The sequence below is a fragment of the Delphinapterus leucas genome, chromosome 14 (genome assembly GCF_059928025.1).
Source record: "Delphinapterus leucas isolate spDelLeu-1000000601 "Yukka" chromosome 14, BTC_Dleu_Yukka2, whole genome shotgun sequence".
In the NCBI taxonomy this organism is placed as follows: Eukaryota; Metazoa; Chordata; class Mammalia; order Artiodactyla; family Monodontidae; genus Delphinapterus; species Delphinapterus leucas.
In genome coordinates this window covers 24,933,724-24,947,034 of record NC_143142.1, presented here as the reverse complement: position 1 = coordinate 24,947,034, position 13,311 = coordinate 24,933,724, and the positions used below count along the sequence as shown (strand labels likewise).

At 64.2% G+C, this 13,311-nt stretch overlaps 2 protein-coding genes across 2 annotated transcripts in view; one reads left to right on the top strand and one right to left on the bottom strand.

Annotated features, from left to right (window-relative positions):
• The window catches only part of RSPH14 (radial spoke head 14 homolog), a 60,693-nt gene that overhangs the window by 20,557 nt on the left and 26,825 nt on the right, over positions 1-13,311 (top strand). The window lies entirely within an intron of this gene.
• Positions 1-13,311, bottom strand: part of GNAZ (G protein subunit alpha z) — a 42,940-nt gene that overhangs the window by 11,416 nt on the left and 18,213 nt on the right. The window contains exon 2 of the mRNA XM_022551194.2: positions 11,832-12,982. Coding sequence (XP_022406902.1) covers positions 11,832-12,554 — 723 coding nt within the window. The 5' untranslated portion in view covers positions 12,555-12,982. The remainder of the gene's footprint in view (positions 1-11,831; positions 12,983-13,311) is intronic.

The following is a 13,311-nucleotide window of genomic DNA, read 5'->3' as shown; positions in this document are numbered from 1 at the left end:
CCGGCAGGGTGAGTGGTCTGCTGGCCGCGGGGCCACGGCAGGCAGGGCTGGATGGTGCGGGATGTAGATGGTCGGTAAGGCGGCCGTGTGCAGGGGTTACAGTGAGAGGACGCCGGGCGCCGCGTGTCCTGCCTGTCCAGGTGGTCGGACCTGGCCACTGGCGAGGGGCCCGCCTGCGCCCCCAGCCTCCCCTCCTCCCAACCAGGACCCTGACACTTGGCAGCGCTGGGCCTCCCCCGCTCCCCGCAGCAGGCTCCGTGCCATCCTGGCCCTTCGCCGGCAGTGGCCTGTGTCCCTTCTCGCCTCAGCGCCATCGTGGAGCAAAATGAGGGGAAAAAGCGTTTACAGGCAGGTGCCCTTCTGGCTTTAAAACCATCAGGAACCCCCTGACCTGCCGGGGATGAAGGCTCGGGGTTCATCTTCCTCCTCCAAACTCCAGGGTTTGTGCGGCGACCCCAGGACCGACTCCACTGTGTGTCCCCGTCGGTGCCCCAGTTCCTGCTGCTCTGACCCCTGGCCTCCGCGCCACCTGCAGAAGAGCAGCCCGAGGGGCCGCGGAAGTCGCAGCCAGAGTGTGGGGATTAGCGAGCAGCACAGAGGGATTAGCGCTTGGGGCGGTGCACCTCGCGCCCCACAGTCCTGGTGCTCACAGCCCTTGGCCCCCCTCCCCAGGCACGAGAAGGGGGCTCAGCAAAGGGCCACCGCCTCTCACCTCCCAGGGGGCGGCTTGCTGCAGCCCAGGTGGGGGCAGGAGGAGGCTCGGCCCTGCAGGCCTTGGGCCAGTGACAGATGGGGCTTCACTGGGGTGGGAGTGTGTTCCGACGGGTCCAGAGGTCAGAGGCACCGTTTGTCCGCTGCCCCCCATCGAGTGACAACTGTGACGCTCGTAGTAACAGCGCCGGCCAGGCCTGCCACTTCAAACAGTAGGGCTGTTTAAACAAGATAACAGGCTGCGGGGAAGCTGTGCTCGGGCCCTAATGGCCTGAAACCCATCCTGAACCTGCCAGAAACAGCGGAAGCTCAGCCTCGGGCCACCTCGCCTGATGCCACCTGTCCCCGCCCCATGCTCAGCACCCACCTTCTCCAGGCAGCCTGTTTGTTGGTCCCCAGTCTCCCAAAGTATACGGCTCAGAGGGGGCTAGGGTGACCCAGAGTAGTAGCAAGTGTGGCAGCCCGCCTGGGGGGCTTAGAGGTTTGTGTGCAGGGTCCGTGACAGCACCTGAGGCCCAGCCTCTTTCCCCTGCCCTCGTCCTCCCACCCGGACATCTGCCCCCAGAGAGGAAGGACCGCGCCCTGGGCCCCACCGTTTCCCCACGGTGCCCGGCACGGGGCTGGGACCGGGGTGCCTCGGGACGAGTGTGCTCCACCGAGCGCCCCCCTTCCACTGACACAGCCATGCTGTCCTCGGCGTCCTCAGGAGCCAGACAGCCCAGATGGACCACAGGTGGCCACATGATGACCCTGGGGCCACACAGGCAGGTCACTGCCCCACCCCAGCACCAAAACACGCTCATGCCCTGGCTGGGGACTTTGCCCACCTGACCGAGCTGTCCCCTGGGAGTCTGTGTGGCCAGCCAGCCCCTGCACCCCAAACACACATCATTCTTCTGCTCTCTGTTCTCACTGAGCCTCAGAATCAATGACTGACAGGATCTCAGAGCCAGAAAGGACCATTCCTGATCCCACAGGTGTCCAGTAGAGCCCCGGGCAGGTGTGACGAGGGCAGTGGGCATCTCGTAACTTTGGATGGGGGGGGGGGACTGAGTTAGAATTGACTCCCAGATTCCCAAGGCCACACTTGGAGCACTTGCTCTGCAAGGGCTGGAGCTCTGTGTCCTGCTCCCAGCTCCCCATGTCATGCCCAGGCCCAGGGAGGAAGGGTGGCAGCCTAGGATGAGGTCCGGGCTCTGGGTCCCACCTGCTCTCACCTCATCCGCCCACCTCCAACCGCTCCCGCTCCCAGGGAGGATGCCTCTTCTAAAGCCCCAGTCCTTCCAGTCCTTTTCAGCTTCAGCTGAAATGAGAACTGCTTTCTATTTGTTTTTGTGTTAAATCTTGCTGGCTTGATCCAAGCCCCCCTGCTGTCAGTCACTGACGGGGAAATTAGCAAACAGCATGATGCAAGTGCGTGCAGGCCTGGCCTGGCTTGCAGACCATCACTGCCACCACGGGAGGCAACGGCAGTGCAAACAGCCCTCCTGGGACCAGACTGAGGACCCCCTGGGCCCCAACACCCTTGCCTAACACTGTTCAGCAAGATGGAGCTTCTGCACCCCTGGGCACAGCCCTGGGCCACCCCTCCTGGAGGAAAGGCTGGAGAGCCATGGGCAGCAGGTGGCCAGTTCCTGCAGGGACACGAGAAGCTGGGGACAGGGCGGGGGGGTGGGTAGACATCTCAGTGGGGAACCTCTGCTTGTGGCCAAACAAGATGGATTTCAGAAATGCTCATCCTTAGGAAGTAATATTTGGGCCACTGCTGCCCGTTATAACCCTGGCTTCTCCATCAGCAGGGGGTTGGGGCTGGGCAAGGGCAGTCTTCCGGGGTCTCAGCTCCACTGAGAAACTGATCGAAGTGACAGAGCCTCTCTCAGGAAGGATGCCACCATGTGCTGGTGCAGCCATACAATCGGGACGCGGTTTAGGGAATTCCGCAGGACCCTGGGACCACGGCAGGGCCCTCGAGCCTGGGAACACTGCTCCTACCTGTGGGGGAACCTGGCGCTTTATCCTGCCCCAGATGCTGTCAGTGTGGCTGACATACCCCACACCCTGCTAGGTACTCGGTGGCTGACAGCGTTCTCCCGGTGCTCGCCCTGGCCAGCACGGTCCAAGCCTCTCAGCCCCCTTTGCAGGTGAAGCAGGGGGATGAAGAAGCTGGGTGGGGCCCTGCTTCTGGTTCCCAAGCCCTTGTCTTCGTGTCACTGCCTCTTGAGTGGGTCCTTGAAACCTCAACCCCCTCCAGCTGTGACCACCCGTATCACCCCCAGGGCTGGGCCAGCCCATCCCCCCAGACTAGCAGTATGGCAGGAGATACCGGGCCACGGGGTCACAGCAGCTGTGCCTGGGGACAGAGCACTGGGCAGGAGCAGGAACAAGGTTCGGGGGAAGGGCGTGCCAGAGGCCAGCTGGTCAGCAGCTCATGGCTGTGGTCTCACTGAATCCAGGCTGGAGTCACACGCAGTGTCTCCATCCATGTCCTCCACAACCATTGGGGACAGTAGGTTTCCCACCCCCAGGGGCTCCTTGCTGTCCAGAAGAGACCTCCTGCCCTCCCTGGGCCCCACACCACTGCAGCAGGGGCTGGGATGCCCCGGGAGGAACATGTGCTGTGTCAGGGCTGGTGGTGCCCAATGCCAGGTCCCCTGGTCAGCTGTGCTACAAAAGGCCAGCCTGCTAGGTTTGGGCATCAAAGGAGAGCGTGGTGACAGTTCTGCCCAGCGCCTCCTCTGTCCTGATTCAGTGTGGTCTCTGGCCTTGGTGATGCCACATCCTGATGCCCCAGGCTGTGCTGGGGGTGGGAGTTGGCACCGGGACCTCGCTCAGGTGGCCCAGCTCTCCATGGCCCCCCAAAACCCCTCGGTACTGAGAGGCACTTGCAGCCTGGCCCTGGGAAGCCTGAGCAGGAATGGGGAGTGGGGGGCTGGGTGGTTGTCTCTTGTGAGAAGAACAGGAAATGGCAGGAGGGCACTGTGTTCCCTGCAGGCCTGTGCGATTCCCACAGGCTTCCCAGCCACCAAACCAGGCAGGGTGGCCCAGGCCACAGGGGAGGCCACGGGGCTGACCAGGGTCTAAGCTCCACTGCTAGGCATCCCCCTCCATCAGAGCGCCAGCCCCAGAGTCCCAGGCCCTGCAGGCACCAAGCACAGGCACCTGGCAGATGTCAAAACTGCATCCTGTCCTTGAGCCATGGATCTGTCGTCTGGCTTTGCAGACAAGGGAGCCACGACTGGACCAGCTTGTCCAGCTGAGGACGCACAGGACTGGGGCTGCATGTGGTCGGCCCCCTCTCGCCTCCTGAGGTCCTGTCTTTGGGCAGATGAGGCTGAAAGAGGAGCCGAGGGGGCGTCCCTGGAGCCGGCAGGCAGTAAACAAAGGGCCGGGGTGGGAAGCCGCCCAAGAACTACAGGTTGCCCCAGTCAGCTGTTCCAGACTGTTCTTTCCCCAGCGGCTGGCAGTTGGCTACAGAGCTGGTTTCCTGGAGCCTGAGACACAGGCCCAGAGGCTATGGCTTCTGGGGAACATGGAGCTGTGCCATGTGGCTTGGAGGCTCTGGGCCTCCTCAGCCAGAATGCCGTCAGCCTTCCCAGGGTCACCGAAGGCCCGAAAAGGTGTGTGGGGCTGTGGCCTGGGGCTGGCCTCAGCAGAAACCTCAGGACATGAGGCCCAGGGCCTCTGGGTGACTGTGGTTTTATTCATGAAATTAGAGCAAATACATGAGCTGAGGAGACACCAACTAGGGGTGATGAAGACAGGGTCAGGGTGAGCTGTGGCCCAGGTTCCCGGGCCAGCCTGAGTTGGGTCTCTGGATCTGAGGGCATGTGTCCAGTGGGGAGCCACGTGCAGGGAACAGGGCCACCTTCTGCTCTATCCGGGGGGCCCCCCTCAGATGACCATGCTCCCTTCCCCTAGCGGACTGTATTCAGATCTACCAAAACACTAGACTGTCAGAGCCAGAGGGGCCTGCTGGGGGGCGGGGGCAGTCCCCGAGTTCTGTTAGCACAGAAGCCTTTCTCAGTGTTGTTCAGGCCAGTTGTCTGTGCTGGTTACCGAGGGTCCCCCAGTGGTCTCAGCCAGCTCCCTGGAGCCTGTTCTTGCTAAGTGGAGAAGTTGTTTTTCAGTTCTCAGATTACAGAAATCCCTTAAAACAATAATAATCTGTGTCTTAAAAACCCCTCTGGGTTCTGACGTGTGCGTAAGGAGTGGGGCTAATGCGCTCAGGAAATTAACTAACCCGCGGGCCTGGGCGCTGAGTGGGATGCGGGCTGGGGAGGTCCCTCTGCCCTGAAGCTCCTGGTAAGTGCGGGATACAGATGTTCCGCGGGGTGCAGGGACATTGAGAAGAGCAGATCACCTGGCAGAGAGGATGTGTGCAGACATGGGAGCTGCAGAGGCCCTGATGAGCCCTGGCAGCAATGTCTACCCCAGGCGGTGCTGGGAGTGGGGCTTGGCACCCGGGACCTCGCCCAGCCGGCCCAGCTCTCCATGGCCCCCCCAAACCCCTCGGTCCTGCCTCTGTGGGCCGCCCCCACAGGCCCCACGACGCAGGCTGGACGCGCAAGGTCGAGCCCAGATTACCATGCCCACCTTCATCCCAATCTGTCCAGGTCCTGCTCCCTTCTCCCCTGCAAGGCGGTCTCTAGGGCAGGAGGCCCCCTGGGGTTCTCTGGACCCAGAGAGCTGCTGCACTGGGGTGCCTCGGGGCCAGCCACAGCCAGCATGGGGCCAGCGGATGTGGGTACTGGGGGAGCCACTCTAGCCTCCAGGGGTTGCTCAATGCGGTCCCCATGTGACCTCAGGGGAGGAAGGGCCACAGTCGCCTCTGTCCCTCACTGCTTCCAGAACAAGCCCCATGGGGCCTGTCCTCAGGCGGGGACCCGGGAGGTCCAGCTGGAGCAGATTCGCACGTGAGTCCAACATGCTGACAGAGACATGGCAGAACCAGCCGGCTCCAGGCTGCTCCCCTATGCAGAGGCTTGATTCTCGTGAACCTGCCCGGGGAGAGCATGAAGCCATCTGGCAAATGACCATTCGCAAGCAGGACGAACGTGAACAGAAAAGACAGGTGTGGTCACAGGGCCAGAGCAGGGAGGCGCTGAGGGGTCACAGAGGAGGCTGACAGCTCTTTAAAAGGATGCAGACACTGAACACTGTAATTCACCGATGAATGAGCCTGACGGGCAGGCCCTTCCAGCCAGGGCTCGGGGGTCACCGGCTGCAGGAGGCTGGTGAATGTTTAACATCTGGCTGGGGTGGGGGCCGGCTGTAGAGGCTGCCAACTTCCATGGTGTCATTACTCTCACCTGGCTGGTTTTAAGCTACCAACATTATGTCAAACAGCTCACAAACTTCTTAAAAACGGAAAAATTGGCACTTGTGAGCTGGTGCTGGCCAGCCACTGCCCTCCGGTGGATGGGTGTGCTGTGCAGGTGGGGGCCAGCGCTGCCCACAGAGCGCCAATGGCGCCCGCCTCCTCCCTCCCAGGGCTGGTCCGCGACCTGGCAAGAGGCTGACCCCAACCCGCCTATGGGGGAAGGATCGCAGCCTCAGATCCGAGGGACACGTGGACACCCCCGTGCAGATTCCACCAGGGCATGTGGCAAAGGCTGCCGTGTGGGAGAGGTGGAGCGTGGACGGGGTGGGGGGGCACGTCCCACCTGCTCCACTGTGTCCAGTGACAGCCTGTGCCTGGGGTGGGGGGGGGCGCTCTAGTGACGTGGCAGGAGGTGGCCACCATGGAGGGGCGGGCACACAAAGATCCCAGGGTGAGGAGCGGGGCTGGAGGGAGGCCACACTGAGTGGCAGGTGGCCTGCCTGTCCTTCTGTCCTTCCGTCTGGCTGACCTCTGATGGAGGACCTATTCTGGGCACGAGCTGAGCACAAAGGGAGCAGGAAGCAGGAGCCCTTGGGAATGCCCAGTGTGACAGGGCAGGGAGAACGGAGGAAGTTGCCATAGAGAGGGGCCTCGTGCTCGGCTGCCCTGGGAGCAGGGGAGGGCCAGCTGCGGCTGCTGCCTCTCCACCCACCCTCCCCCTCGCCCACGCGAGGCTCAGGGCCCACAGAGGGGAGGACCACGTGGCCTCAGCCCCCTTAGGGCTGAGATAAGGGCCAGGCAGTGGAGCGAGGAACCCGGCTAGTGCCAGGGCCGGAGGAGCCCACACAGAGGTGGGTACTGTTCACAAGCGCCGGCAGCGGCTCCGGGCCACCAACGATCCGGCTGTGAGTGCACACCTGGCCCCCTCGAGCCGCCACACGTCTCCAACACTTGGGAGGGGTAACAGGCCACAGAGAAAAAGGGCTGGGCTGAGCCTGGAGGGGGACGCCAGCGGGGGGAGCGCTCGGGGCCAGCTGAGCCCTGTGCTCGCTGCACCCGGTGTGAGGCACCGTGGTGGCCCTGCCGGGGGCCTGGCCCTCTAGCTGCCTTTGCCTCCTGGCTCTGGTCCAGGAGGCCTCTGCTGTCCCAGGGGCAGCGTGGTTTGCAGAGGTCAAAGGTGCATGTGGCCCTGGCACATCACGAGACCAGAAGGAGCTGCTGGGGAGACCAGTGCCTGGTGGGGGAGGCTGGTGGCCCCTGGCGGATCAATGGCACGCTTCTCTGGCTCTGTCCCAAGTCCCCACGGCACGGTTCCTGGAACTATGTCCTCCACCGGGTCGGGAGCAGGAGGCAGAGTGGGGACCTGCTCTGCTGGAGCTCCCTGTGGTCCCGCCACTGAAGGGGTGGGGGCTGCTGGGCCAGTGCCAACCCTGATGGCCACTCAAGTCCCCCGAATCCTGCTCACTGCCCCCACCCTGGGACCCAGGATGAGTGATCTCTGGGCCTCAGTGTCCCCATCTACAAAGCTGGCTGGTTAAGGGCACTAAAGGGTACGTCAGGGCCCTTCCTAATCTAAGCCGGGTATCATCCACCTCTCGCATCTCCCACTTGTAACCACATCCTTTGCACAAATGCCACCCCCTCTGTCACCAGCAGGTGACGGTCAGTTTTGCCACAGACCCAGGCAGCACCATTTTGTGACACAGTGCCGTTCATCGTATCACTGAAACATGCTCCCTTTTTGGACTGAATGACAAAGCACACTATTTGTAGGACAGCCTGGAGCAGCCCCCCTCCTCGGGCACACTGCACACACACGTTAAGGCCTGCGGCTGCCCACCCAGCAGGTGCACAGCAGGTATATAGCAGGCACACGGCAGGTATACAACAGGCGCACGGCAGGCCTGCTGACAGCTTCACCAGGAAAGGGCAGCGAGCGAGCCGCTGAGGGTGCTCCCGTGAGAACACTGACACCTCACAGCTGCCTCGTCCTCCCCTTCTGAAGGACCCCCCACCATGCAGAGGCCATGGGTCCATCAGCAGGTGCGCTGGGCTGAGGCTGGGTGGCAGTTGACAGCAGGGTGCTGGGGTCCCGCCTGCCAGGTACTAAAGGGGGGGGTGCTGCAGGGGCTGCCATGTGGGGTGGGCGCCCAGGCGGGCCATGGCTGAGTTCCTCATCTTTCTTTACCCTGGGAAGAGGCCACGAGCCAGGCGGAGAAGGAAGTGGCTCCCCAAAGGGCGGGTGGGGCAGGGCAGCCTGCCTTGGCTCCGGGCAGCAGGTGTGGCTCGGGGAGGGCCCATGGCTGCGTGAGCTCGGACTGTGACCTGTCCTCCCACCTGTGATGGGGACCCTGGGCATGGCTGCCGCCCCACAGGACCCACCAGGTGACGCGTGACTGGGCTGTGCTCTGGCCTCCTGTGCTCCCTGGACAGTCCCGCATGGGGACACGAAGGCCCCCTGGTGTCTGCAGGACTGCAAGGGGGGCCGGGCCCTAGGCAGGCCAAGGACCCATTAAATCCTCCTGGGACGAGGGCCCGGAATTGTCACCAAGGCTGAGCACAGCTCCTGGGATCTGCTGGTTGCCATGGTCCACAGACGCCTGGAATCTGCCCCCTGCCCAGGGGCTGCCCTGCACGTGCCGCAGCCCTCCATGCCCTCTGCGCCCAGGGGTCTTGACGTCACCCTTGGGAACGCGCTGACGAGGAGGCCAGCGGGCAAGTGGGGGTGGGGCAGGGACTCCTCTACCAGGTGCAGGGAGTGGCGGGGGTGGGGTGGGAGGAAGCCGCAGGCGCTGAGCGGGGAGGAGCTCTGAGGAGCCGTGTCCGGAGCCTGGCACCAGGCCCCGGGAGCCTCTGGTTTCTCCTGGCCGCCTGGCCTCTGCCAGGGCCCTTGGAAAGGAGAAGACAGGGTGGCAGCCCAGTCCCAGCCCCTCCGCAGTGCTCGCCTCCCCCAAGCACGGAGAGGCGGGCTGGGCTCTCCCCAGGTGGCAGTCAGACCACCTCGTGCGCCGGCGGCGGTAGGACTCATGGCTGGTATTGTCTCTGCTCAGCAGAGTTTGTTCTTCATCGGGACACTGCTGTTAGAGCATGAAAGGTCAGAACCACTTGGAATCCAGTGAATTTCCAGCCTTGCTTGAGTTTCTCATCAAGAATCTCCTTTTCTGGTGAACAACCACCTCCCCAGGCCTGCCGAGTCCAGGTGGTGGGCAGGCAGGGGGCACGGGCCTGGCCGCTGGCCTCTCCCCTCAGGAAATACTGTGATGGCCCCAGAGCCTAGCTGCTTTCAGGAGGAGGACGTACGGGCCTTACAGAGAAACCTCTGCGGGGGCCGCCTGTCCACCCAGTCATCGACGTGACCCAGCCAGGCGGCTACTTGCTCGCACACAACGGGGCCACCGTAATGAGCAACGGTGATGGAGGGGTGTGCGGGCACTGGGCGGGGGTGACGCCTGACATAAGACCTGGAGGACAGGGCAAGCGGGCAAGGTACGAGGGGCAGGGGACAGGGTGGCCACGTGCTAAAGGCTGGAGAGCTCGGAGCACGTGGGAGTGAGCCGAGCCTGCGAGGCCAGAGCAGAGAGGAGAAGGGCTGTGGGCCGCGGGGACAGTGGGCGGAGCTGGGAGGGCCTCAGGCAGAAGCCCTGGCCTGGGGCCCATCTTTGAGGACACTTGGCCACTTGGGCCGCCAACCCTTCACAGGCTCTGAGCAGGAAGGGCAGCCACATGCCTCCATGAAACACAGGACCCACGCGGGGACCAGGCTCCCTGCCCCCATGACCTGGCACACCTGTGGGCGCAGACACGGCGGGCAGGACTTGCCAGCAGACGGTCTGGGAGCCCGCCCAGCACCGAGGGAATTCACCACGCCCGTCCTGGAGATGACAGATGTGGCCCCCAGAGGCCTCCGAGCACAGGCCGCCACCAGCCTCAGGACACAGCCGAGAACAGGCAGGCACCCGGAGAGCGAGACGGCTGGAGCCCAGGTGGCTGCAGACCTGCCCAGGCACCCCGCTTCGCCTCAGGGCCTGGTCAGCCCCAAGCCCTCTGCCCACGGTGATGCCTCACCGAGCAGCCTGACCTCACTCCTCCGCTGCCCAGACCACACGTGGCCCTCAAGTGCGGGCGGGCGGAAGAGGGACAAGACTCTGGGGGACAGTGTTGGGAGCAAGACGGGCTGGCCCACAGGGAGCTGCAGACTGTCCAGGCCCATGCTACTGGGACACGGCTCTGCCTCCTGTCTCCGTGGCCTCCTACAGCTGCTCCCCCTTCTCCACCAGGCTGGGCCTCCGTGCAAACCTGAAGAGTGTTGCATACCCTTCTCTATTCGGAAAGCCAGTCAGGTGCCCAGCACAGTGGCCACTACCTGCAGCCGCCCGCAGAGTTCCTGGGGCTGCAGCCCAAAATTAGGACTCCCTGCTGAACCCAACGAATAAAGCCATCACCTGCCTAAAAAGACCGGGTGTCCCTTCCTTGCATCGCCCCGTCCCCTGGTCCCCTCATTTCCCAGCATGAAGGATCCCCCTCAAGAACATCATTACCCCTTCCCCTAGGTCCCTGCCAGCTTGCCACCTCCCCGAGCCCCTGGCACCCAGCCCAACACCACTTACAGCTCCTTTGCAGACTCCCTGTTTGCCCCCATGCCCCCCCACCCTCAGGATCAAAGACCTCTTAAGGGCAGATGCCAGGTCTTTGCTCGGTGGCTGCCTGGCACAGACCCTCTGCTGTGGGGCGGCCCCAGCCACACCCATCCCTATCCGTCTGAGTGGCCTCCACCACCACCGCTCCTGGGTGCCCTGGGAGACTGCAGCACCCGTGCCTGGGCCTCCTGCCTCGGTTGGGCCTGCAGTGCACTGCCCACCCTCTTCTTGCCAGGGGCCTGGCTCCCACCTGCCAGCAGCTCCCCGCAAGCCTCCACTGGCTCGGCACCGGGTCCAGGTTGTCCCTCAGCACCTCTTGCACTGCACCCACCTCTGGGGTCTCCCTGCCACGTGACTCTGAGCTCCCAGCCCACAAGGTGGTTCTCAGCCTGGGAAGAGGGCCTGAAGGAATTACCACCCCTACCTGACCCCTGGGGATTAAACCTCAGAAAAGGTTCTTAACCCTGTGGCTGACAGACTCTCAGGACCCAGACAGGGTTGCGGCGCCGAGGTTCCTGGGACGGAGCACGGTGCGCAGCTGGTGGGAGCTGCTGCATTTACTGAACTGCCACACGGACCAACAACTGGATGCCCGGCCTGTGCCGTGTCCTGTAGGGCAGCCAGACTCTCTCTTGCCTCCAGAGTCACTCCCTGTGCACCTGGCCACACTCAACCTCACCTGCGGCGAAGACCCTCGTGGTGCCAGCTTCCCCTCCTCCCCACCCCCAGGTGGCCAACATGCTCTGGGAGCCGAGAAGCAGGCCCTGCTCAGCAGAGAGCTGGCCCTCTGCACCCCGAGAGCATCGGGCACGGGGTGTGCGGTCTGCTCGCAGCACCTAGGTGAGGCCTCCTGGGCCTGTGAGCACCACGAGGGCAGTGCTGTCTGCAGCCAGTGAGGGTGGCATAGCACAGAGGGTATCCCTGCCCGGTGGAACCCAGGGTGGGGTTAGAGTGGAGTTGGGGGCCCCCCAGCTGGGGCGGCCACCGAGAGCTGCCCTCCAGGCAGACGTCCTGACAGCAGGCGCTACCCTGAGGTCCTCGCTGGAGCCGCCCTGGCCCCCCTTGGACAGCAGCCACCCCCCTCCCGCCCTGGACACAGCCAGGATCCCGCCGGCTCCCACGTGGCAGCAACGAGCGGAAGAAGAGCCCGGCCACGCACTCACCGTCTGGTTGTCCTCGTAGAGCTTCAGGTCGTAGCCACTAAGCTCCACACAGAAGATGATGGCGGTGACGCCCTCGAAGCAGTGGATCCACTTTTTGCGCTCTGACCTCTGCCCGCCCACGTCCACCATCTTGAAGGTGAGCTCCTTGAAGGTGAACTTGTTCTCCACGATGCCCGTGGTCATGTCCCGGGAGCGCAGGATGTCCTCCACGGTGGGCACGTAGTCGGGCGCGGCGATGCGCTCCAGGTCGTTCAGGTAGTAGGCCGCGTTGTCCTCCAGGTGGTACTCGCTGGAGCGGCCGAAGCAGGCCTGCGCCCCGGGGTCGGCCCACAGCCGCCGCATGACGCCCAGCAGCTCAGGTGTGATCTCGCCCTTGCTCTCGGCGGGGCCCGTCAGCGCGAACAGCTGCACGGCGTCGTAGGCGCGGTCGGGGTTGTGGAAGTCGATCTGGAGCGCGGCCAGGGCACGGGTGATGCGGGTCAGCGCGTCGATGGCGTTGTAGATGATGAGCGGCTTGTACTCCCTGCAGGCCTCCAGGTTGAAGCCGCCGCTGTGGATGATCTTCATCTGCTTCACGATGGTGCTCTTGCCCGAGTTGCTGGTGCCCAGAAGGAGCAGCTTGATCTCGCGGCGCTGCCGCTGGCTCTCCGAACGCAGGTGGCGGTCAATTCGCCGGGACCGCCGTGCTGCCTCTTTCTCCTCTGAGCTTTGCCGACATCCCATGGTCCGGCAGCGGCGGGCCCAGACGTGGAGCACGGGATGGGGCGCCTCTCCCGGTGGCCACCGAGCGGCGGAGCTGAGACTCGAGGCAGGTGCGCCCAGTGGATGGGAGCCGGTGCCCTGGAGCGCTCAGCGTGGGTGGGGGGGCGAGGCCACGCCCCACTGCAGCCCTTGCCCCGGCGCCTCCTCTCCAGCTGGCATGGCTCTTGTGCTGTGGGAGGCGGCTGAGCCCTCCCTCAGGGACACTCCACCTCCCAGGGCCACCGTGGGGCCAGATGCGCCGCAGTCATTCCCTGTCCTCCTGACAGTGGGAAGCCGTCTGGTCGCTGGTTGCTGGGGTGATGCTGCCGAGTGTGGCTGGAGGGCTGGCTGCCAGTAAGGATGTCGCGGGCTCTCCCTGTGGTCCCCCTGCCTCGGGCATCCGCCTTCACCTGCCAACAAGGGAACAGCATGAGCCTCCTCCCACTGCAGGCTGGGTGGGCAGGGAAGCCCTGGACGGCGGGAAGCAGCCTGGGGAATGATGAATCAGAGCCCCCCCCACGCCCCCGCAGTGGAGCTCAAACCCCAGCAAAACATGCCTGACCGCCACCCTGCACCCCTCCCGCCGGCCAGCGGCCTGAAGCCGGCGCTCAAGGAAAGAGTGCCCACAGCTAGCCCAGGACCAGGCCTGAGGGTCTTCAGAGGGGAGAGAGCACAGCGCCCCGCCACTCTGCCCTGCCCACCCGGACCCGGCGACCTCACCCTCGCCGAGCCTCAGACC